We start from the raw sequence: 23080 nt of genomic DNA, 5'->3' as shown, positions 1-23080 counted from the left end.
TATTATTTTAAGACAAGGAAGGGCTCCACTATCCGGGCCAGACTGGCTGTGAACTTGGGACTCTCCTGCCTTGCTAGGGCTCTCTAGTGCATACAATCCTGTCCAAATCGGTTTCTCTGTGTGCCATTTGGCACGTAAGGAGAGCTTCGGTCACGCCTTGGGTGCCATGTTAAATGCCTTTCCTCCAGAACCATACACAGTTCTGTATACATTGGCCATTGCTGCTTCCTCTGCACTTGAGAGGTAGGTACTGCCGTCTTGTTTTTACTCTGGGTCATTCAATGTCTGTTAATGGAGGATTTTTACTTTATCTGGTTTGATAGCGTTTAATCATATGCCTAATACACTTATATGTTATTACTCTACCATTTTATGCATTATAACTAATCCTCCTTCCCTCATCTGCTCTTAGTTATCATGTCTTTGTTTTAGTGATTTACTATTTAAAAGATGAAATAATTATTTTTAAATGTTTTATTAGCATATCTCTGTATTAGTTACACAAAACAATGTTTTTTTACTGACAATTTCATACACATACATAATGTATTGAGATGTTAACTCTCCAGTACCTTCTGGTCCCCCTCCCATGCCTTAATGTCCTTCCTCTTCCCAACTAGCCCCGCTTCTGCTTTGATGACCCAATGAGTTTCACTTGGGTTGTGTACAGGGGCATGTGTGACTCACCAGTGTTTTCCTCCCCCAGTCAACTGTTACCTGTGGAGAAACCCTTCGGATTTATAAGCTTCGACACTTCACTTCTAACCCTTGTTTTCCAGTTTGGGTTGGAATAATCTAATTTTTAGTGTAAGATTAAAATTACTGAGCATTTCATTTTTCCTGTTTTGAGTTTGTGGTAGTTTGAATGTCACTGGCCTCCATAAACTCACTGGGAGTGGCACTATTAGGAGGTGTGGCTTTGTTGGAGTAGGTGTGCCCTTGTTGGAGGAAGAGTGTCACTGTAGGGGTGGTCTTTGAGGTCTCCTGTGCTCAAGACATGCCCAGTGTTTCAGTTCACTTCCTATTGCCTGCAGATCAAGATGCAAAAACTCTCAGCTCCTTCTCCAGCAGGATGTCTGCCTGCACACTGCCATGTTGCCCACCGTGATGATAATGGACTGAACCTCTGAACCCTTAAGCCATCCAATTTAATGTTTTCTTTCCTAAGAGTTGCTGTGGTCATGGTTCTCTTCACAGCAATAGAAACCCTAACTAAGACGGAAGTATTTGGATTGAGATTCACAATTATTTACCTATTTATTCACTCTTAAGAGTTCTGATTGTTCCAACTGTTATCTTTCTATTTCTTTTAACTGATGCTATGATGTGGCTGTGTCATGGTCTCTGGTTTCCCAGTGCTTTTAAATGCCCCCCAAGGAGATCCAGACAATCCGTGTCTTACAAATCTAGCCTCCTTCATAGAGACATCCTAAGTGTGTAAACTATCATCTGCCATTCACTCTCACTGAAACAAGACTTCAGTGGGGAGCAAGCAGCGTGAAATGAGTGCCACACCCCATTTGCAGCGTGAAATGAGTGCCACACCCCATTTTATGTTGGTGTCAGGAGCCCAGTGTTCAGGAGCAGCAGCTAGGTCCTCACTGTAGTATGTCTGTTCTGGAGACAATTTCTATTGTAGTTCTCAAGACTTCTTTTTCTAGCCCTCAGGTTCTGTGAGCTATCTGATATTCTAAACATACACCTTGTATGCTGGATCATTTTATGTCAGTTTGACACAGCTAAAGTCATCTAAGAGGAGAGAACCTCAACTGAGAAAATGCCTCCATAATATTGGGCTATAGGTAAGCCTGTAGGGCATTTTCTTAATTAATGATTGATAGGGGAGGGCCCAGCCCATTATGGGTGGGGCCATCCCTGGGTTGGTGGTTCTGGATTCTATAAGAAATTAGGCTGAGCAAGCCAATAAACAGTACCCCTTCATAGCCTCTGCATCAGCGTCTTCAGATTCCTGCCCTCACTGCTTTGGATGATTACACTATTATATAGAACTGTGAGTGAAATAACCCTTTCCTTCCCATGTTGCTTTTTTTTTTTTTTTTTTTTTTTTTTTTCAAGACAGGGTTTCTCTGTATAGTTTTGGTGCCTGTCCTGGATCTCGCTCTGTAGACCAGGCTGGCCTTGAACTCACAGAGATCTGCCTGGCTTTACCTTCCCAGTGCTGGGATTAAAGGCGTGCGCCACCACCGACATCCAGCCCAAGTGCTTTTGGTCATGGTGTTTCATCACAGCAATAGTCACCCTACCTAAAGACAGCTTATCATTTAGAGGAGTTAAGAAAAACTCTAAAGACTCTCAAATGATAAAAGTACTTAGACAAATGGAATGTGTTATTTTCTTCCCAGGGCCTCAAATATTGCTTCACTCTCTGTGGTAATCTTATCTGTGGTAATCCTTATCAGTATTGTGGAAATGTGACGTCATTCCACTTCTTTAGGCTAGGACTCCTCTTCTTCCCTCTAGTTTTGAAATTCAGGCTGAGGCCAGGTGGTGGTGGCGCTTGCCTTTAATCCCAGCACTCGGAGGCAGAGGCAGGCGGATCTCTGTGAGTTCGAGGCCAGCCTGGTCTACAGAGCAAGTTCTAGGACAACTGGGGCTGTTACACAGAGAAACTGTCTCGAGGTGAAAAAAAGAATTCAGGCTGAGTGTGGATCCCTGGTAGAAGCACTTGCTTTGCACACTTGATTCTCCACCACTACCAAAGCCCCACTATGATGTGTTTGAGTGTGGCTTTGCTGGCTTCCAGTTACTTCAGGAATGGGGGCTGGTTCACAAACGCCAAGTCAGGAAAAGAGAAGCAGGAGTAACTAGCAGCCAGTGATCGTCTCCTAATTGCTCTTTCCTGACTCGGCTCCCTTCTTCTTCCCTGGCTTCTTACACTGCCCCAAGCCAGTCACAGCAGTCAGCATTTGGTCTGCAGACACTCCGTGACAGCTCCCACTAGCCAAAACTTGTGTGTGTGGTGTAGATGCACATGGGTGGTCAGGCCTCTGCACACATGGGGGCCAGAGGAAGAGGTCGGAGTCCCACTCTACCACTCTGCATTAATCCCTTGAGACAGGGTCTCTCCCTGAACCTGGAGGTAGGCTGGGAGCCAGCATGTATCCCAGGTTGGCCTCCACCCCACAACTAAAGATGACCTTGAACTCCTGACCCTCTTACTTCCACCCCCCAAAATGCTAGAAGTGTGTGTTACCACACCAGGTCAGAAAATATGTGACTTTTATCTGAAATTGACGAGCCTAGTCAATTTAGTTTTGATCTAAGCCAGGCTATATAGGTCTTCAGGTACAATCAGGGTCAGAGAAAAAACTGGGTCGACGGTTCAATGGTTCATCAGTGGGATAAAGTGTTTAGGTCCCAAACGAATGTGTAAACAGGCAGGTAATGCTGGTGTTTCTTTCAACAGATGTCTGTTACTAGTGTTGCTTATATTCAACGGCAACCTTTACTAGTGTACATTAAGTATTTTTAATTAAAAATAACAATCAGGTAACTTCAAGAACAGAAATATAGAGAAAATCATCCTGAATATCAGAGGAAAGAGTATATTTAGCACCAAGAACAGTATTACACATACAGAACACAGTTTGAAAGATGCATCCATGACCTAACAGAAAGCAGACCGTATTTCTATAGACCAGAGTTAGGAGAACAGCAGGAAAATGACCTGGGTTTACAGAAGTCACAGTTCAGATGTTCACATTACAAAGCAGTATTCTAAGTCGGCATGGGTGGGGAACAGGCTCACTAGAAAGTGAGAAAGAACACACACTCTATTTTAGCCTCCTCGACTCTTGAAAAGTTGTTTGGTAGATTTAATTATCTGACCATGCAAACCCATCTTCAGCTTTAGGCAGGTTAATCTTTGCATTTCTGGGACTCTATTCTTTTCTTAGCTGCAAAGAAACCCTGGCAACTGTCTCCTGTTTTCAGCAACAAACTCATTTTTCAATTAACTGTGGTAAGACGATCCATTCTACACAATAAAGAAAATTCTGACCGTACTCACAGTGCTGGTTGGTACCCACAGGGCCCATCTTTTATTTCATTATTTACCTCACTAGTGCCCTGGTAACCTGTAAAGTTTATTATCAATAACTTTAATATCACTTTTACTGTGCACCAACACACCGATTATTTTCCCTTCACCTACAATCTTCCCTCATCTCGAATTTCCCTTTTCATAGTCTCTTACTGCATATCCAAATTACATATTGTCAAGGCTCATTTTACAGGCGCTGTTTCAAAGGGGACACGAGCTGATCCTCAGATGCAGTGGGTGTGTTGAGAACTGCATGTGCGTTAGTGCGGCAAGTTTACTCCCTACCGTGAGTTGACACAGGCTATGAAATTGGACAATTCAGTATTCATGCCAAGGAAAGTTAACTCGGCAGATTAAAAAGTCCAGCTGTTTGGGCGTTAAGAGCTGTGCCGTGGCTATGAAGGACAGTAATTCTCCAAGTATGGTCCCCATACCGTAAGCCCGATATCACCCTACACTCATCAGAGATGCAAATTCTTAATAGCCCTCTCCAGATCAACTCTATCAAACTGGGGTATGTGGCTCAGCTGTGATTTAACAAGCATGTCTGGTGATCCAAACACGCCTGTTTGAAAACTGCTACCTTACGTTTTCTTTGCTGTGGTCCAAAGCTGAATAGGCTCCTGCCCTCTCACCTGCATCCTAACTAGTAACCAGTCCTCAACCCTGGGCTTAGCGTGCCGTCACAGAAGCAGAAGTTGGAGTACTTGGCTTCTACCAGTTAGGACATCACCCAGTGAGCTTCTCAAAGCAGAACTGAGGCAAACCTCTATTGCCACAGGGTCTCATGCAACAACTTCATCCTCAAGTGACAACACGGACCCTTCCCAGTGGGGCTGCCATGGGATTTTAGTCTCCAACGGGTGGAGTGAACTCTTTTTACTTCCAACATTGATTTTTAAAGACATGTACTAAAAAGCAATTTATTCTAACTAATACTTCATCTCTTTCCACAGGACTACTTGAAGTGGCGTATTAAAAACTGGCGTGCAGTAATTCTAACGGAAAACTAGGAATGAAAGAAAGATGGGTCTGCCCTATATTCCCATCTCCCATTGCTTATGGCAGCCTTGGAGAACGTGATGGAATATTGTTTAAAAAAACAAACAAACTTCAGATAAAGCTTGACAAAAATTCAAACTCTTGGCTAATGAAGTGTATCAGTGTGTTCTCATTCATGACGGACTCTCTCTGCCATATGGGAAGTGGGCACTTAAAACATCCCACCACTGTACCCATTAAAAATAGAGTTGTCCTTAGAGGGTAGGAATTAAGGAAACCTTTTGACTTTCCATTTATTAATTATGGCACACGTGTGGAGGTTAGAGGGCGGCTTCCACTTTTACTTGGTTTCTGGGGACAGGCCTCAGGTCACCAGGCTTTACCTGCTGTGCCATCTTGTTACCCCTAGATATCCTTTTGAAGAGCTTATGAAATTGTGTGCACACACGCACATGTGGCATGGCAGGTGTGTGGCAGGCAGGATAACTTCAGAGAGTTGGTTCTTTTCTTTGACCTTGTGGGTGGGTCCTGTGAACTGCACTGGGTCTTCAGCCTTGGTGGCAATCACCCTTAGCCACTGAGCCATGTCACTGGCCCCTTTTGAACATCTTTCTTCAAAAATTATCATTACAGCATTAAATTTATCTTTTTGACATTTCGTTGACTTTTTTGAGTACGAGAAAATACTGATTATACCTGGCTGCAAAAAATCTGCTTTAACATACAGGGTGGTAATAGGCATTAATCTCAGACCCAGTGTCACCGTGGAGAAGATGACAGGGAAAGACAGTTGCACTGTGAAGCCTGAAAGACACGACTGGTACCTGTCAAAAGTCAATGTTTCAAGTATGAATCTTATTAAGGAAAAGGAGATATTCTATGTGGGCCTATGTGTCCGGTGCCTAGTCTTGTGCTATTATAGGCATTTGTTTTAATCAAACTCCAAAGGAGTAAAAAAAAAGTGGAGCAATACCAAACATTGAGAGGTGCTAATTACATAAAAATAAATTCTAGGAATGGTTAAGTGCCAACAATCTTCTTCAATTGTCTTTATTACAGTAAGAGGAAATTTTACTCTTAATGCATAGAATCTGAAGAAAAAAATTTACATTTAGCTTTTAAAAGAGGCCCTTTTGACAATTATTAATACAAATGTGAAATAAGACCCTCCAAACAAATACCAATTTCAGTAATAGTTTACATACAGCAATAATTTATTCTGAAATGTTCATTTAGTTTGAGACACAATTCATGTCTCATTAATAAAAGAGCAGCCATCTCACCTCAAATACCAGAATATACAACAGTTACAGCATAGCAAAAATTCTACCTACTTTCGATAAAATCTAGTTCCGTTAAAATAGTTCCATTCATGTTTTACAGTTACACAGAGTTGAGCACAAAAATCGTGTGAATCGTTACACTGTAGCTATCCTATGCACACCATGTGATCACAGAATCATGAATCATTACTTCTGAAATTGAACCGTCAGTTTCATTCATGCACTAAAGCAAAGCAGGCTGGGTAAACATATTCACTGGGAACCATATTACTGTGAATTTCACAGCCACATGATTAATTATGACATTAGATGGATTCACAAGGACTATTTTTTGCATAAATACCAATTTCTCCCTGATGTAAGTTTATTTTATAATCTAGAAATGGTTGATAACAGCAATATATCATATAGTTTCTATCTGTAGTGTTAAGACAAGCGATAATTAAAGGACATGGAATGGATGCTTCTTAAATACATGTAAAACGTACTGTACAAATATACTTGCTTTACCGTTTTTTGTTTTCTTCTTCCTACCTAACAAGAGTGCCTTCCAAAATGACCAGTGAGGACAAAGTGGACTATCAAATATGATTTCCGGAACAAAACCCCTCTAAGAAGCAGCAAACCTATTTACAAAACTTTTCCGCCTTTAGTCTTCTTTGAAATAGTCTCTATACAGCAGTTGTGGTGAAGGCCGGCTTTCCCGATGGTCGACCTTGCACTTCTAGACGGACGTCACAAGGTAAGACCCAGAATGGCGCTTAGGGCTCTGGGCCCCGCTGGGCTCCGAGCTGTCGGTCTTGGAGTCTCGCTTCTTGGTGCTGCTGCTCACTGGTGTTGGGATCTGAGACGGCCGGGCCGAAGTGCTGTCGGCACTGCTCTTCCTCGGGCTCGGGTTGTAATTAAAAGGCGTCACTCTGGCAGCCACAGTCCCGCTGGGCGAGCTGTGTTTGCTGGAGCTACTGGAACTGAAGGGGGTGCGCTCCACTACACAGGTCTCGCTGGTCTCCGCTGCGGCGGCGGCGGCGGCGGCGGCGGCGGCAGGGTTACTCTGTCCTGCCTTTGTCTCAGCTCCTTTCTGTTCTGGGGCGTCTACCTGAATGAAGGAGTTCAGACGGTTTTCCAGACCCGCAGTGTGCACAGGACTGCCACCGCCCACGCTCTGTTTTCCCTGGGTATCTTTCGACTCTTTGATGCTTGGATTTCCCTTTTCTGAAAGACTGTCAATCACTGGGGGAGTGTTCCCTGTGGGAGATCTTCCAGATCTAGGGTTGTTAATGGGGCAGTCCTCAATTCTCACCCAAACGTCCTCTGTTTTAGAAACAGCAGGTGCCATCTGATAAATCAGAGTCTTTGATTCAGCACCATTGGCAGCACCTGAGGAAGCGGTCTGAGAAACCATGTTGGTGGGGGAAATTTCACTCTCTTTTATTTTCCTCCACGTCCCCTTTGTGGGCACCTGGGTTTCCTTCACCTGTCTGGGTCCTGGCACGGAGCTCACGTGCTTTTCATCCTCACTTTTGGCTTTTTCACTGGACTCGGACGAGGCGGAAAGAATCGAGGAGGAGCTTCCGGTCCTTCTCCAGGTGCTCACTCGGGGAAGGGACGAGGAGTGCTTGCTGTGTTCCCGCTTCCAGGTCCCCGCCCGGTTGATGGGCAGTCGGGAAGGGCTCTCCGAATGGGAGCGGGCGATGTCGTGCCTCTTTGCTGCTCTCCCGTCGTTATACTCGATGGTGGGGCTGAGATTGGGTGGGAGCTTCCGCCATCCACCAGCCTGAACAGACGGATGTGTGGACAGAGACATGTCAGGAAGAGAAGGACTTAAGACCGGGGTTGGCGCCTGGGACCTGGTGGGAGAATCTGGTCTAGAAGACGGAGAGAGGGACTCAAATGAGGCCGATTCCTCCAGTTTCCTCCTTAGGGTCGGGCTTGGGGCTTCTTTGATGAAAGTAGACTGGCGTACTAATGCAGGTCTTTCTGATCTATCTGATTCACTTCCACTTGACTTAGTTGAAGACATTCTAGAAAGTTCTACCTTTTTATTAGCTCCATTGCCGTTACTCATCTGATTCAGTCCTTTAGACGCGGACTCGCTTCTTGGGATACTACTGGCATTCTTGGATAAGCCTGTTTGTTTGGTAAGGTTTTGTTGGCTCATCTGCCTGCCTGGGGATGTATAGGGCATTTTCCCAGAACTCGAGGACTTAGTTGAAGCAGTGCTCGGAGATGATGTTCTGGGCAGCTGAGACAGTTTGTTAGGAGGGCTTACTCCATTTCTACCAGGGGAGATGGAGTTCCGCCCCGGGGACTGCATTGGCCTACTTAATGGCTGCTGTGCAGGTCTTGAGGGGGTGGAGTCTCTAGACCCTGATCTTGAAGGCCCCTTGTTTGACCCACTGATTTGGGAAGTTTGCCTGGTAATAGGGCTCAGCTCTGATTTCACTGACGGCTTGTTTCCTCTAGGGGAAGTGGTGGCTGCCGGGGCCTCACTGGGGCTTTTGGAGGCTGGAGTCTTGAGGGGTGGGCCTTTTTTAGAAACAGGACTTGTACTGGAGGAGCTATTCCGAACCCCTGGGATGTGAATCATGGTCCTGCCTCTCGAGATTGAAGGCATGTTTGCCTGGAGGGGCTGTTTCATTTGGCTGGAAATTTCTGAATTAGATCGAATCTTTCCAGTAATCAAACTTTTATAGACCTTTTTCCCACCTTTGATTCCTTTATTTTCAGATTCTATCTTTTTTGCTTCTAATGTGCTTTTCTCCCCAGGTTTGAGAATTCTCGGGCCTTTATTACTTGTGAAGGGTTTGTCCTCTTGATCAGGGGTAAGATGAAAAGGTGACCCCAGGGAAATGCCTGACTTCAGTGACAGAATGGAATCTGAATCAGAGGAAGCCTGTCTAGATAAACATGCAGCGGCAGCAGCAGCCTGGTGCAAACTACTTACTATGGAGTTTGCACCTTCTTGAATGGCTTTCCAGTCAAAGTTTTCTGAATCAGGAGATAAACCATGTTCTGAGTCTGGCCTCTGGCTATCTTTCAAGTCAAGGGACAGATCTTCAGCTAGAATGCCACCCATGTTTCTGGGACTGTGCTTTTCACTATCACCCTTGAGTCTTGAAGGCCTTTTCTTTTTTGGCATTGCAGAACTTATACACTCCTGCAACAGGTCATCTTCAGAGTCAATGCTGAGAGAGCTCAGAGAGCTGTTTCTTGAGAAGCAGACAGGAGTGTCTTCAACATGAAAAGACTTGGGCGCGTACCCAGATGCCTGAGGCTTACTCGGTTCTCCTTGTGCATTAGTAGGTTCAGCTTCTTTAATTGGTTCATTTTCTTTGTTATTGTTGTTTTCCTGGTCGATGTCACTGAGGGAACTCAGAGAGGAATTTCGAGAAAAGCAAACTGGAGTATTTTCAATAGCAAAACTCTGCAGTTTCTCGTCTGTGGCTGCCCCCCTGTCTGGCAAGTCTTTGGAGGACTGGGGGAAGGTGGGTTGTTTCTGAAGCATTGGTTTAGACTGTGCCCGGTTTATTGGATGTTTTGCACTAGCTTGTGACTTACCAGCTGACTGCTGACTTGAGGTTGGTTCTGTGTGGCAGGTAGCTTTGGCTTCTGAATCCTTACTTTCTTTCCCCTTTCTTAACTCGGCCTTTTCCCGGGAAAGGTCAACATCGTCATCATCAAAATCTAGAGAACTTAAAGAATCATTTCGTGAGAAACAGTACGGAGTTCCTTCAATAGGAGTGTAGTGATGCGGTGAGTCGAAGGTAAAGCTTCCTCGGACTCGGTCTTCATTGTTTGGTACCTTATCATTGAAGTCCTTGGGGTTGTTTTTCAAGTTCTGTTTCTTTGAGTCTTTGTTGTCTGAGAAAGTTTCTTCAACATTTACGTTACCTTTTGAGTCTGTATTCTTCCTCACACGTGTTCTGTATTCAGTATTTTGTGGCATGGGTTTTACTGGTGAAGTGGGCTTCTTTTTCTTAGTGTCTACTTGATTTTTGTTAGTTCCAGATGAAGTCACTGATGCTTGTTGGACCTGGTCCATTATCTTCTTTACTCGGAAAGGCTTGTGGCTTTTTCCCTTGGGCATAGCAGAGTTGATGCATTCTGCAAGAATATCCCCCTCCTCCGCTTTGCCGTCGTCCAGGTCTGGCGTCACTACAGATGAGACTTTCCCCCTCTGGGCTTCATCTGTACTTCTGCCCTCTGTAGGAATGGTATCTCGCTTTTCAAATTCGCCTGACTGTGGACCTGCTCTAACCCCATCTCCAGCAGCCAACTCATTTGGAGGGGATTCTATGGTCAGGTCGCTTAGAGATGTCGCTGTGGAAAAGTTGATAGGTGTCCCTTCTACACAGTACACGCGGGGCATATCATCTCCTGGTGTAAAGCTAACATGCTTTTGTGCCTGCAGCCTGTTCTGGGATGGCAGAAGTTTGTACACAGGCAGCTGACTTGGTTTCCTTGCCACAGGGGGAGGTAATTTTGAAGCAGTCTGGGCTAGCTTTTTGGCTTTGCGTGATGACTTGGTTGGCATGGCTGAAATAATACATTCTTCTAATATTTCAATATCATCATCATCTGAGTCATCTAATAAGTCTTTTTCAGAGTCAGGTTTTTCTACCTCTTTGTCCTGGTTTTCATTTGAGTCTTCAGGCTGCTCTGGTTCAGTCTCATTCCCATTGTCATTCTCCTGAACTGGAGGCATTATTCTTAACCCCACATCTTTCTGTATAAATGGTTCATCGAGGCTCAGAGCGCTCAGGCTAGATGAACAAGAAAAGCCATCTGGAGTACTTTCTGTGGCAAAGTGCAGTAGAGTATCGGCGTCTGGAAGGACCTGGACCCTCTGGACTGCAGCGTTGACAGCCGTCTGCTTAGGGCCGCTCTCTCTCTTGTCAGCAGCGGGCACCTTCGTTTTTGGTGCCTCCCTCTTGGTCTGGACTGTCTGTGGAGGAGGCGGAGGGGTTTTGCTTCTACTTGGTGGCATGGTCTGCCCAGGGCTATCTGGAAGGTCACTGGGGCTTATAATGCCACTCACCATTCCACTGCATGGCTCACTCTGAACAGAGCTAGCAATGGAACGGCTCTCAAAACTGTCAAGGGAGCTGACGGAAGTACATCTGCTGAACACCAGGGGCGTCTCCTGGACATAGTGTTCTGGGGGACTTTTGGGTGTCTGAGCACCACTTTTGGAGGGTGACTTGGCCCCTGAAGAAAATTCAACAGCCTTATGCCTGGTTGATTCTGAAGGTAAGCCAGAAGCCTGGAGTCTGCTGGGTTTCGTTCTAGCATTCTGAGACACAGCTGGAACTTCACTTGCAGGATCTTCAGTGGATCGAGTTCCATCATTCTCTTTGATTTCTGCTATCTGCAGAGTATTAGCAGAATCTGCCTCCTGTGGTGTCTGATCACATCCTATTTCATCTTCAGCCGATGACAGAGACGATAATGAACTGCACCTGGAGAAACATATGGGGGTGTCTTCTACACAGTAAGTCTGTATTGTTTCTTGGTTGATGGAGGGGACTTTGCAAGTGGTCCCTTTCTGAGTCTGACCATTTCTCTGTGCTGAACTTGGATGCAGCTGATTCTGCCTTTTGGTGTTAGATGAAGGTGTGGATGTATTCTCGCTGCTTGGAGAGAGATGTTCAGTTTTAGTGCTTTGTGCTGTTGAGTTCTTTGAGAATGGAAACGATGGCTTCTGTGAGGAAGAAATGTCGGTGGCATATTTTAAGCTATAATCAATAGGCTGGTCCACATGGTGCTTTTCTTCGTTGTATTTTATACTATAGTCCGTCGGTCTCTCCTCCTCTTCTTCGTGTTGCTCTTCCTCAGAATAGCGCTCGCTGTAGTTCGTAGGCTTGTCATCTTCATAGCCGTCTCCCTGATACAAAGACTGGCTTACATTCTGATTGACTGCATGACTAGAACCCATGCGACTGGTCTCTGAACCACTGGTTCCCCTAGACCTGTACGGGGAAACACACTCCTGTTGTCCAAAATGTGGCTGGAACTTGAGGTGTTTGTCATCAGCGTTCTCGGAGTAGACAGGGTAACTGGTGTTCTGGCTCCTTGACTGTCTTTGCTCATTTTGCTTTATTTCATCTTCTATTACATGCTTCGGTCTTGCCCATCTTTCATTCTGTGAGGGACTCTGCCTTCCAGAGTTCAACTGCTCATCTGAGTATTTCAGACTGTAATTTATTGGGGTATCCAGTTCTCCGTCATTATCATCCATATGGTTTGCACTATGTATCTTATGGGCTAGGTCAGCTGGATATTGACCATAGCTGCAAAACTTACTTTCATCATCCTCAGAATAGGATTCGACCGAGGGTTTCATCTGACCTCTTTTACCATACCCATCGCTACTGTTGACACTATTTAAACTGTCATTGGAAGATCTCTTATATTCCACTTTGGCATAAGGCATAGAGCATGTCCTATTAGAATTTTCCGATTTTGTAAAGTTGTATGTGTTTGGATGTGTATGGGGGGCAGAGCTTCTTCGCGCTGCATTCCTCTCCTCCGTCACACAGTGGAACTCAGTGGCAGAAGCAGGGCTTCTGTCTTCCTGGGAGGCATGAATGGCTGACACTTCTTCCATAACTTTGGCGATCTGGGCTACACTGCCAGAGATCTGCAAGCCTCGTTTGGAAGAGGTTCCTGGATTTTCTGTTGCTGAATGGTAAGTGCTGAGGCCAATACCTCGTTCTCTCTCTAAACTTCTGTCTTTTTCAGAACGAGAACTGTCTAAACTTCCCCTCGATGACGAAGAGCTGGGCAATACTGTAGTGTTTAAATATGGTGAAAGAACAGTCATGTTTCCAGTATTAAAACTGTCTGACCTATTCTCATCATGTCGACTGGTGTCAAAAACATAGTCACCATAAAGATTTGGCTTGTGTCTCTGCTTATTACGATGAGATGCCTTGGGACTTAAATTGTCAATGTTGTCAAAGGTTTCTGATAAATGCTGAGCATCTAACTCTGCTTCCAGGGCCTTTTGTTTCCTAACATGAAGAGATGGCAGACTCGAACCAGGAGACATGATATTGGCGTCCTTGTACTTTGCAGGTCTGTTTGCCATGAGGTTCCTTAAAGCTGCAGCACTTCCCATGGCGATCATTTTGTGCTTTGAATGAATGAGGTTCTTGAGCATGCTCACTGCCCCCATGTCCCACAAAGCTTCCTGGTCTTTAGGGTTTCTTGCTGAGAGATTCCACAGAGTTCCACACGCATTACTGACTATTGTCAAGCTGTGAGATTTCAAGTGCTGCAGTAAAGTCTGCAGGCAATTGTTCTCTCTTAGGATTTGCCTGAATTAAAACAAGAGAACACAAGACGAAGGGAAATGTGATTAGTGACAACAAATAAGGGACAGCAAACAGGCTGGCACACAAAGATGATGACTAAATACAGTGGGCACGACATGAGTACATCAACTATCTGGTGAACTCCATGTCACCTCTCCTTTTGTTCTCTGGGTTCATTTAATGTTTACTGGTTCAAGGTATCCATCTGTCAGCCCAAAAGGAGTAAAAGTGAGTGTTAGGTTTCATTTATTCTGTGTCCTATTCTGATCCACTAGAAGAAAAAAGAACTGTTTTTGAACAGATACATTTTCTCCACTCACACAGTAATAGTTCTCTAACTTAAGACCTACAAACACATAATGAAATCTTAAATTAAACAGGGACTGTGGCAATTTAATATAGGCAACCACGTTGAATACTGAGATATCTTGGAAGCAGAAGACAAGTGATCTTTCTGTAGTCAGGGAGCACGCTATGCTTCTAGACCAGCAAGGAGTCTGTCTCTGTGATAGCGCCATGTCCTCGGCAAGTGCCCTTTGGCAGACTGTGTATACTCATTATTTAAAAAATAACATGAAGTATGTATTTTAAAATACAAAAAGGCTAACAGTCAACAGAATAAACTCTGGGTCTTGGAGAGACCTACAGCCTTTTAAATATAAGGAAAACTAAAATCTAGTGATAGGATATTCTACTTTGGTAGACTTTAAAATTCTTTGTCCAGGGTATACAATAAGTATCAATACTGTCTTCTCCAGTGGGAGAAAGAGAGAGACAAGAGAAGGTAAATATGATCAAAATACAAAACGCAATGTTTTGTACAATAATATATACTAAAAAGAAAAAAAATGAATGGAAAAAAAAGCAAAGAGCCATGGTGGATATTCCTTAGTTCAGTATCAACTGAGGACTTACTGAACTGAAGTATTCTCTGCACAGCACAAAGTGACGTGAAACTTCCAGTCTATGCATCAAAAACTTAGTAAGTTGTGAAAGATACCTATATTTTGTTGTCATAAAAGATACATGTTTAAAGATGAGAAGAATATCAATCAAAATTGATATGCACTATGAAAATGTAACATTTACAGGAGAACAACGTGTGCCCTACTCTGACTTCTGAAGCCTCACAGTTCAGTAGACTGGATAAATAATAGCTGATGATTAAGTAATCTAATGACTGAGGTTAAGACACCTTAGTGTCATTAGAAAAATGAATGTTGAGCCTTTATGCTTCCTAGGTCATACTCAGGAGTTTTTTCTTTGCTTAAAAATTAATTTTATATTCCTTTATGTAATTTAAATAGGTAGGGAAAATTGAAAGTATTTTGACTTTTATTCGTTTTTTCCTACAGATGAGAGGTACAGCCTAACTACCATTTATTGCTTTATTTGTAGGTTTCTATTAAGACACTTCAGACTTTACTAGAAAAACCATGCAAATGAGTTACACTAGGAGTTGTAACTGCACTGCAGTAAGGACATTTTGCTTAAAGCTTTCATAATGACATAAAACATTTTACAATCAGGTCTTTCTAGAGAAATAATAATAGTAATAGTAATAATAATCCATTTAAAAGGAATATAAAACTTGTATGTACCTGTGGTCTTCATTTGTAGCTATCAAGCTGGACACATTTCGTAATATTCCACCTCCACTTTCGATAATGGCTAGAGTATTTGTCTGGCTTCGGTAAGTGAGCGTGCCGACCAAAAACGCAAGTGCTCCATCCACAGCACAGATGTCAGCTTTATTCTCGGTACAGTGAGCAGACAGGTTCCATAAGGCACTCAAGACACTTTTCAGGGTCGATTCCTATTAATGATGAACAGAGGATGTATCATTTAGTTAGACTCTTTTTTCTTTTTGTCTCCCTTCTTCACATTCCTCACTAGGAAATCAGGAATTTTTCAGTTACACTTTCATGCAATGTCAAATAAAATTAGGTCAGTGCTGTTACTATACAACACAGTATTATACTAATGACCTTCATTCTAAGTGTTTAGATGTTAGACATATATCTTTAATGAACCAGAGTATAAAGCAGAATTGATATTCACTAACACAAGATAATATTGTCAGGATAACAGAAACTCAATTCAAACACCTTCATATACTACACGAGGATATAGAAGGATATTTAAGTACTAAATGACAACACACTGCAGAGCAGGTTATATGATTAAAAACAAATATATGTATTCATGTGCTGTTGATTAAAAAAATGTAACTTCTGAAAAGTACTAGAATATGTACAAATTCTTAAAATTCCTAAAGAAACAAAGTAACTATGAAAAGGCACAAGTCCCCTAATATAAAAAAAATTATAAATGCCACAGAAACACTCTGATACACAATTAATGATATCCGGTCATAATTTGTCACATTCCAAACGCATGTTTCTTTCTGTGATACCATCAAGGAATCTTCACTAGAAATGTATTTGTTCCTATCACTGCAAGAAACACTCCAGACAAGACAGATGTGATACAGCACTCTAAACAGAAGGCTATGCAGCCCGAATTTCATATAAATCCCGCACAAAGGGACAACACTGTAGGCAGATAAGGCAGACGGTGTAGAGAGGGAACACCAGAATCAAGTGAAATTCCCAACAGGGTCTTAATTACTTTACTTGGAGTCTGAACCCTAGTGTCTTGTGCAGACATACAGAGCCTTACCTAAACGGCCAGTGTCATGGAACTCACTAGCCAGGTGTCGTGGCTCATGCCTGCGAATCCCAGCACTTGGGAGGCTACGACAGGGATTGTTACAAAATCAAAGCCAGCCTCTCTAATGAGAGCCAGAGTCAAAAGAACAAAAGAACAAAAAAAAGGACAAAAAAAGGACAGCAACAAAACCCCAATGCATGCACGCACGCACGCACGCACGCACACACCAGTGAGGAGGTCCTGAGTCCAGTTCTAGTTACAGTGTGAAAGTAAAAGTAAAGGTGGGATGATCAACGGGAAAAGTGTCAGAAACTTCGCGTGAGCAAAACTGCAACTGACTCAACAGTGGGAGACCAAGGGACAGAACACAGATGCTCCACAGATGCTCCCGTGACCACAGGCCACGGGCCACCGGTCGGCATCAAACAAGCTTTCCAGCAGAAATTCCGGCAGGCATGAATGATTACCGGCTGCAGGTAAGCGGGGCGGACTGCCATGTGTGTAGTAGACATGGGACAGGATGAGAGAAGATGCAGGGAAGGGCTTGAGAAGGAGAAGAAATGATCAGAGGGTAGAAATAAGGAACGGAGCTTCAGAACAGTGACTGACGGGGAAGGGGAGAAAACCTGATTAAATAAACCGAAGCCGACTTTGAGACAAAGGAAAAGGTATCAGGAGTAAATTAGAGGGGACTGACGCAGTGACCCATTCAGGACTTTGGCTGTTATAGGAAAAGAAATACTCCAGTAATTACAAGCCATAGGGAATTTTTTATCTTTAAAGTATGTGGATTTTTGTGGACAGCTGGAACATAAGAAAGGTCTAGAGACGAAGACAGCAGGGGAAAGGAGCAACAGTTCTAAGAGCAGAGCAGAGTACGCGGCACAGAGCACTAACCTCCCTTGAAATTGTACGAGTTATTACCGAAGCAAATAAACTACATCTTTCACCTATTTTTATCATTGGACGTAAATACAGACTCCAATCAAGGAACAAACCTTAGCATCTCCCAAGGTTCCTTCAGATGCCTCTCAACCTCTCTTTTCCTTCCACCCCAGGCCCTGGACAGCTACTGCCTTGCTTTTGACACTAGCCTCCTCCTCAAGAAGCCAGCTAGTGCTCTCCCTCTGCGGACTTTTATCTGCTCTTCTCTCATCCTGTCCCATGTCTACTACACACATGGCAGTAAGTACAAGCTAAAGAGAACTCCAGAAACAAAAGAAACCACACGCAGATGATTGTCGAGCCCACTCAAATGGTAACCGGTGGGCTGGCAGGATAGTTCAACAAGAAAGCACATAAGCCTGATGACCTGAGTTCAATTCCTGGAGCCCACAGTGGGAAGAGAGAATCAACTCTTGAGATTCTCTGACCTCCACATATGTCCACATAGGCATGCACAAAAGCACACACAAACGTGCATGCACACAAACAAAAACAAAGTTAATTGGAGAAGTCTTTTAAAATAATCTTGTTATTTTTCAATAATTTGCTTTGGGCTGGGAGACGGTTCCTCTGGTAAAATGCCTGCCACACAACCATGAGCACCTGAGTTTGAGTAAGGCTGGCTGTGGCAGTGTGTCCTGGGAAGGTGAAGACCCACATAAAGCTGGCTGTGGCAGTGTGTCCTGGGAAGGTGAAGACCCACATAAAGCTGGTTGTGGCAGTGTGTCCTGGGAAGGTGAAGACCCACATAAAGCTGGTTGTGGCAGTGTGTCCTGGGAAGGTGAAGACCCACATAAAGCTGGCTGTGGCAGTGTGTCCTGGGAAGGTGAAGACCCACATAAAGCTGGCTGTGGCAGTGTGTCCTGGGAAGGTGAAGACCCATGTAAGGCTGGTTGTGGCAGTGTGTCCTGGGAAGGTGAAGACAGGAAGATGTCTAGCCAGTCTAGCTGAATAGATGAGCTCCAGGTTCACTGAGAGGACTTTACCAAAAACAGGGGCTGGAGAGAGGGCTCAGCAGTTAAGAGCACTGGCTGCTCTTCCATAGGACCCAACACCCTCTTTCTGGGCTCTGAGGGCACCAGGCACGCATGTGATACACAGACATACATATAAAAATAAGGTGGAGGGCTACAGATATGGTTCAGCAGATAAGAGTGCCTGCTTAGCATGCACAAAACCCTGGGTTTGATCCTGGGACCATGTAAAACAAGGGGTGGGGCACACGCCTGTAATCCTAGCTGTTGGGAGGTGGAGGCATGAGGATCCCAAGTTCTAGGTCATCCTTGGCTGCACGGTGAGTTCCAGCCCGTGCTACATGAGACCTAGTCTTGAAAAGAAACAAACAAAAAACCAGGTGAAGGGGATGAGGAAGACATCGTACACTTACTGTAGTCTGCACATGCACTCATGAACACACACACTCACACACACACACACACACACACACACACACAGAGACATAAACACGCACATACCATTTCTCATTTATTTATTTATTTTTTTAAGATTTATTTATTATGTATACAATGTTCTGCCTGCATGCCAGAAGAAGGCATCAGATCTCATTACAGATGGTTGAGAGCCACCATGTGGTTGCTGGGAATTGAACTCAGGACCTCTGGAAGAACAACCGGTACTCTTAACCGCTGAGTCATCTCTCCAGCCCCCATTTCTCATTTTTTAAGTCAGTATTCCACTATGTTGCCTGGGATGGTCTTGAACTCTTGGGCTTGAATAATCCTCCCACCATACCCTGCTGGATAGGCTGGGGCTACAGGAATGTAATACTTTGTTTAACCAGTTCATTCTTTTAATAGCTGTGAAGAATTTCATTATGCATATACTTCACAGCTTGCTAACCGTTTACCTAATAACGGTCATTACAGTTACTTCTGACTTTTGGCCATTAAAAAATTATGAAGAACATCCATGTTTAAATCTGTGTGAGAACATTAGTTTTTGTTCCTGTGAGTAAATTCTTAAGAATGGACTGGCTGGGTAGTTTGGAAGGTGTATGTTTAACTTAAGTAAATGTTTAATCCCGTCCAAATGTTTTCCTAAGTCTTACATAATTTCACATTCCCAACAACAGTACGGAATGCCTCCAGCTGGTCAACAACCTTGATGTGTGGTTTATTTTTTATCTTTAAGTCAGTATGGTATGTATTACAGCATCGCACTGTAGTTTTAATAACAAATGATACCCTGTACCCTTTTCAGCATTCAGATCTTTCCTGAAGAATCAGTCCTGGTCACTTATTTAGCAGTTTCAAAGGTATCTTTATACAGAACCTATGTACACATAAACATGGCTCTGTGTACTCATGTGTCCATGTGTACGATGAGTACGATGAGTATGCAAGTGTTTGCGAGAGTTGTGTGAGTATAGGTGTGCTATGGGATGTTCTGTATGGCAAATGTGTTGCTAATTAGTCAATCAATAAAACACTGATTGGCCGTTGGCTAGGCAGGAAGTATAGGCGGGGCAAGGAGGAGAATAAAGCTGGGAAGTGAAAGGCTGAGTCAGAGAGACACTGTCAGCCGCCACCAAGACAACCAGCATGTGAAGATGCTGGTAAGCCACGAGCCACATGGCAAGGTATAGATTTATAGAAATGGATTAATTTAAGCTATAAGAACAGTTAGCAAGACGCCTGCCACGGCCATACAGTTTGAAAGCAATATAAGTCTCTGTGTTTACTTGGTCGGGTCTGAGAGGCTGTGGGACTGGCAGGTGAGAGAGATTTGTCCTGACTGTGGGCGAGGCAGGAAAACTCAAGCTACATAGGTGTGTGCAGGCCACCACGTGCCAGTCACGGAGGACAGCCTCTGGTGCAGGCCACCACGTGCCAGTCACGGAGGACAGCCTCTGGTGCATGCCACCACGTGCCAGTCACGGAGGACAGCCTCTGGTGCATGCCACCACGTGCCAGTCACGGAGGACAGCCTCTGGTGCAGGCCACCACGTGCCAGTCACAGAGGACAGCCTCTGGTGCATGCCACCATGTGCCAGTCACGGAGGACAGCCTCTGGTGCAGGCCACCACGTGCCAGTCACGGAGGACAGCCTCTGGTGCTGGTTCTTGTCTCCCACCTTGCTTTAGACAGTGTCTCTTGGGTGGTGCACACCTTTAATCCCAGCACTAGGGAGGCAGAGGCAGGTGGATTGCCTATTACAGTACCAGACATTATAAAAGTTACCTTTTTAACTTCCAAAGCACATTCCATCAATGCTTTCACACTTCCAACTTCTCGCAATGTCTTTTTGCTATTTACATCTGCTCGCCAAGACAAATTCCTCAAAACACTTGCAATAACCTGCAAATAATCAAGTTTAGAATAATTTGCATATAAAATGATTCATACTAGTGACCTTTTGGTTTCTAATGCTAGAGGTAAGAGTAGGTATCTATTACAAGTTAAATACATCTTATCTAAATGCTTGGCATCGTAAGTGTTTTGATTTTAAAACTGGCTTTTTGAATATTTGTATATGTGTGAGATTCCCTGGGTATGACATTATGTTCCATATGTATGAATCTTACATGTATAACCCAACGGTAACTTTTTAGAGTATTTTAATAACTTAGTGCATAGAACAGTTTCAGAACACGGATTTTCCACAGCAGCATAGTTTCAGATTCTGGATTAGGAATGTTTCAGCTACATGATCAAAGTATGGTATTTGTATGTATTGAAAGGTCACAGGTGAAACCCCCTGATTTGCACAATGAATATGATTGATTATAATAATAAAAACAGGAATTTTATGCCCATAGTAAATTTCTCATACATGTTACTAGGGTTCCAAAAGAAATTATTTCAATATAATTATTTTCCTTTACTTTAGTGTTAATGGAACCATACTTTAACATAAAGCTTAATATCAACCAGCACATTAGCCCGTTACTTACCACCCAGGAAAACCATTAGCAATTCTAAGCAGTACCTGCTGTAAGTCTTCACTTTCCGATTTTAACTGGGCCACGAGCGCTCTCATGCAGCCTTTCATTGAACACAGCGTAGCCTGTAACGGTAGACGGGGCAGCAACATCAGCCGGCCAGCCTGAGATGGCTGCTTCCTAGCTACTCAATTTCAAACCTGGGCTTTTTACTTCAATCCTAAATGTTATTTTACCTGTACGAGACCCAGAACAAGATTACCTAAATGAAAGACAGACGTCTCCTGTTTCTGTTGTCTATTTCCTCTACCTCACTGGAAAAACCAAACAAAATCCCGAGAACGGTAAGCAAAGGGTAGAGCATGGTGCTCTGTCTGATGGACTCATCATATGTGAACTGTTGTCACGGCACTTTACTCTCTCTCCTGGGACAGGGTTTTATTAACTGTTATTTTCTATAGTGCTGGCGAGCTGCACTTTCTGGGTGAGTGAACTGCCATTTCTGCTACATCCCCAGTCTGAGGAGCAATGCTGTTGGTGCAGCTGTAGTGAGTAGAGTGTCCTCCTCAGGTACACCAGCTGTCTGTAGTGAGTAGAGTGTCCTCTTCAGGTGCACCAGGTGTCTGTAGTGAGTAGAGTGTCCTCCTCAGGTACACCAGGCGTCTGTAGTGAGTAGAGTGCCCTCCTCAGGTGCACATTTGCTTTGCTTAGACAAGAGACAACCTACTAAGTAGGGACACGCAGTGGGGAAACGGTGCTCTTTTTTTTTTTATTAGTCATTGTTCAACTGGGGTGGGGTGGGAGACACCAAAAAAAATCAGAAGTAATTCTTTGTTTCCTTAGTTCGAAAAGTTGTTTTTATGAAAATAAATTAACTCCTAACTGAGCTACCTTAAGAAGTAAATCTTGCCGGGCGGTGGTGGCGCACGCCTTTAATCCCAGCACTCGGGAGGCAGAGCCAGGCGGATCTCTGTGAGTTCGAGGCCAGCCTGGGCTACCAAGTGAGTCCCAGGAAAGGCGCAAAGCTACACAGAGAAACCCTGTCTCGAAAAAAAAACCAAAAAAAAAAAAAAACCAAAAAAAAAAAAAAGTAAATCTTATAAAAGACATACCTTGTTGGCAACATCTCCAAAGGTCAAGTTTGTCAAAGCCATCCCAGCATACCGTCTCAAAGTAATACTGTAGTGGTCATTAGTGAGCCCATACATCTCACAGTCCACCTGTAATAATTCTGCAATGGCCTGCAGTCCCCCTAATTTAACAAGGGTAAAAGGAAAAATATAATAATCTACAATCAAATAAACTGGCAACTTAAAAACCAGGGGAAAAAATCTCAAAGAATGAGAATACATGATTTAAATTCGCTTTTAGAATTAAAAGCCACAGAACTGTTGTAAACAATTTTTGTGTAATATAAAGTACAACTGACAATGATTACACTCTCTGCCAGTGTCTCCACCCTCCAGCCTCTAGCTTTACTGAATGAAATAAACATTATTTTCTATTCACTGACACACACTGTGACTTGCCAACAGTAAAAGCTATTTTGTTAACACTGGTCTTCCTAAACCTAAACAGAAAAATTAACTTACTGCTATTATAAGGGCTTTAAAATTACTTTCCATTGTCATATACTGTGGCCTGATACTTTTTTAATGTGTCAAGTAAGTATCTTTAGGGATAATGAAACTTTTAAATGAAATTGTGCTTGAAGCAAGACTTACTTCATGAAAAGAACGGTCTATTCAACCAACTACAAAGTTCTACAAAGTTTCTTTAAACAAAAAAATTACTCTTAATTCCCTTGGATACTACAACGTATTAACCATCCCAGGCTTCAGTGTTTTTCTTCTAATACCTAACTAGCAGGTGTGCTTGACAATGCTCACAGCGGTCA

General features: G+C 43.5%; 1 protein-coding gene across 2 annotated transcripts in view; it reads right to left on the bottom strand.

Moving 5' to 3' along the window:
- Nucleotides 1-6085: 6085 nt before the first annotated feature.
- Apc (APC regulator of WNT signaling pathway) overlaps nucleotides 6086-23080 on the bottom strand; it is a 101842-nt gene continuing 84847 nt past the window's right edge. For both annotated transcript variants that reach the window (XM_059246524.1, XM_059246525.1), the window contains 5 exons: nucleotides 22296-22435; nucleotides 21231-21308; nucleotides 20483-20599; nucleotides 15266-15480; nucleotides 6086-13667 (listed from right to left, as the gene is read on the bottom strand). In XM_059246524.1, coding sequence (XP_059102507.1) covers nucleotides 7073-13667; nucleotides 15266-15480; nucleotides 20483-20599; nucleotides 21231-21308; nucleotides 22296-22435 — 7145 coding nt within the window. In that variant the 3' untranslated portion in view covers nucleotides 6086-7072. The remainder of the gene's footprint in view (nucleotides 13668-15265; nucleotides 15481-20482; nucleotides 20600-21230; nucleotides 21309-22295; nucleotides 22436-23080) is intronic.

Source organism: Peromyscus eremicus, chromosome 19, assembly GCF_949786415.1.
Source record: "Peromyscus eremicus chromosome 19, PerEre_H2_v1, whole genome shotgun sequence".
In the NCBI taxonomy this organism is placed as follows: Eukaryota; Metazoa; Chordata; class Mammalia; order Rodentia; family Cricetidae; genus Peromyscus; species Peromyscus eremicus.
This window is presented reverse-complemented; position numbering and strand designations above follow the sequence as displayed.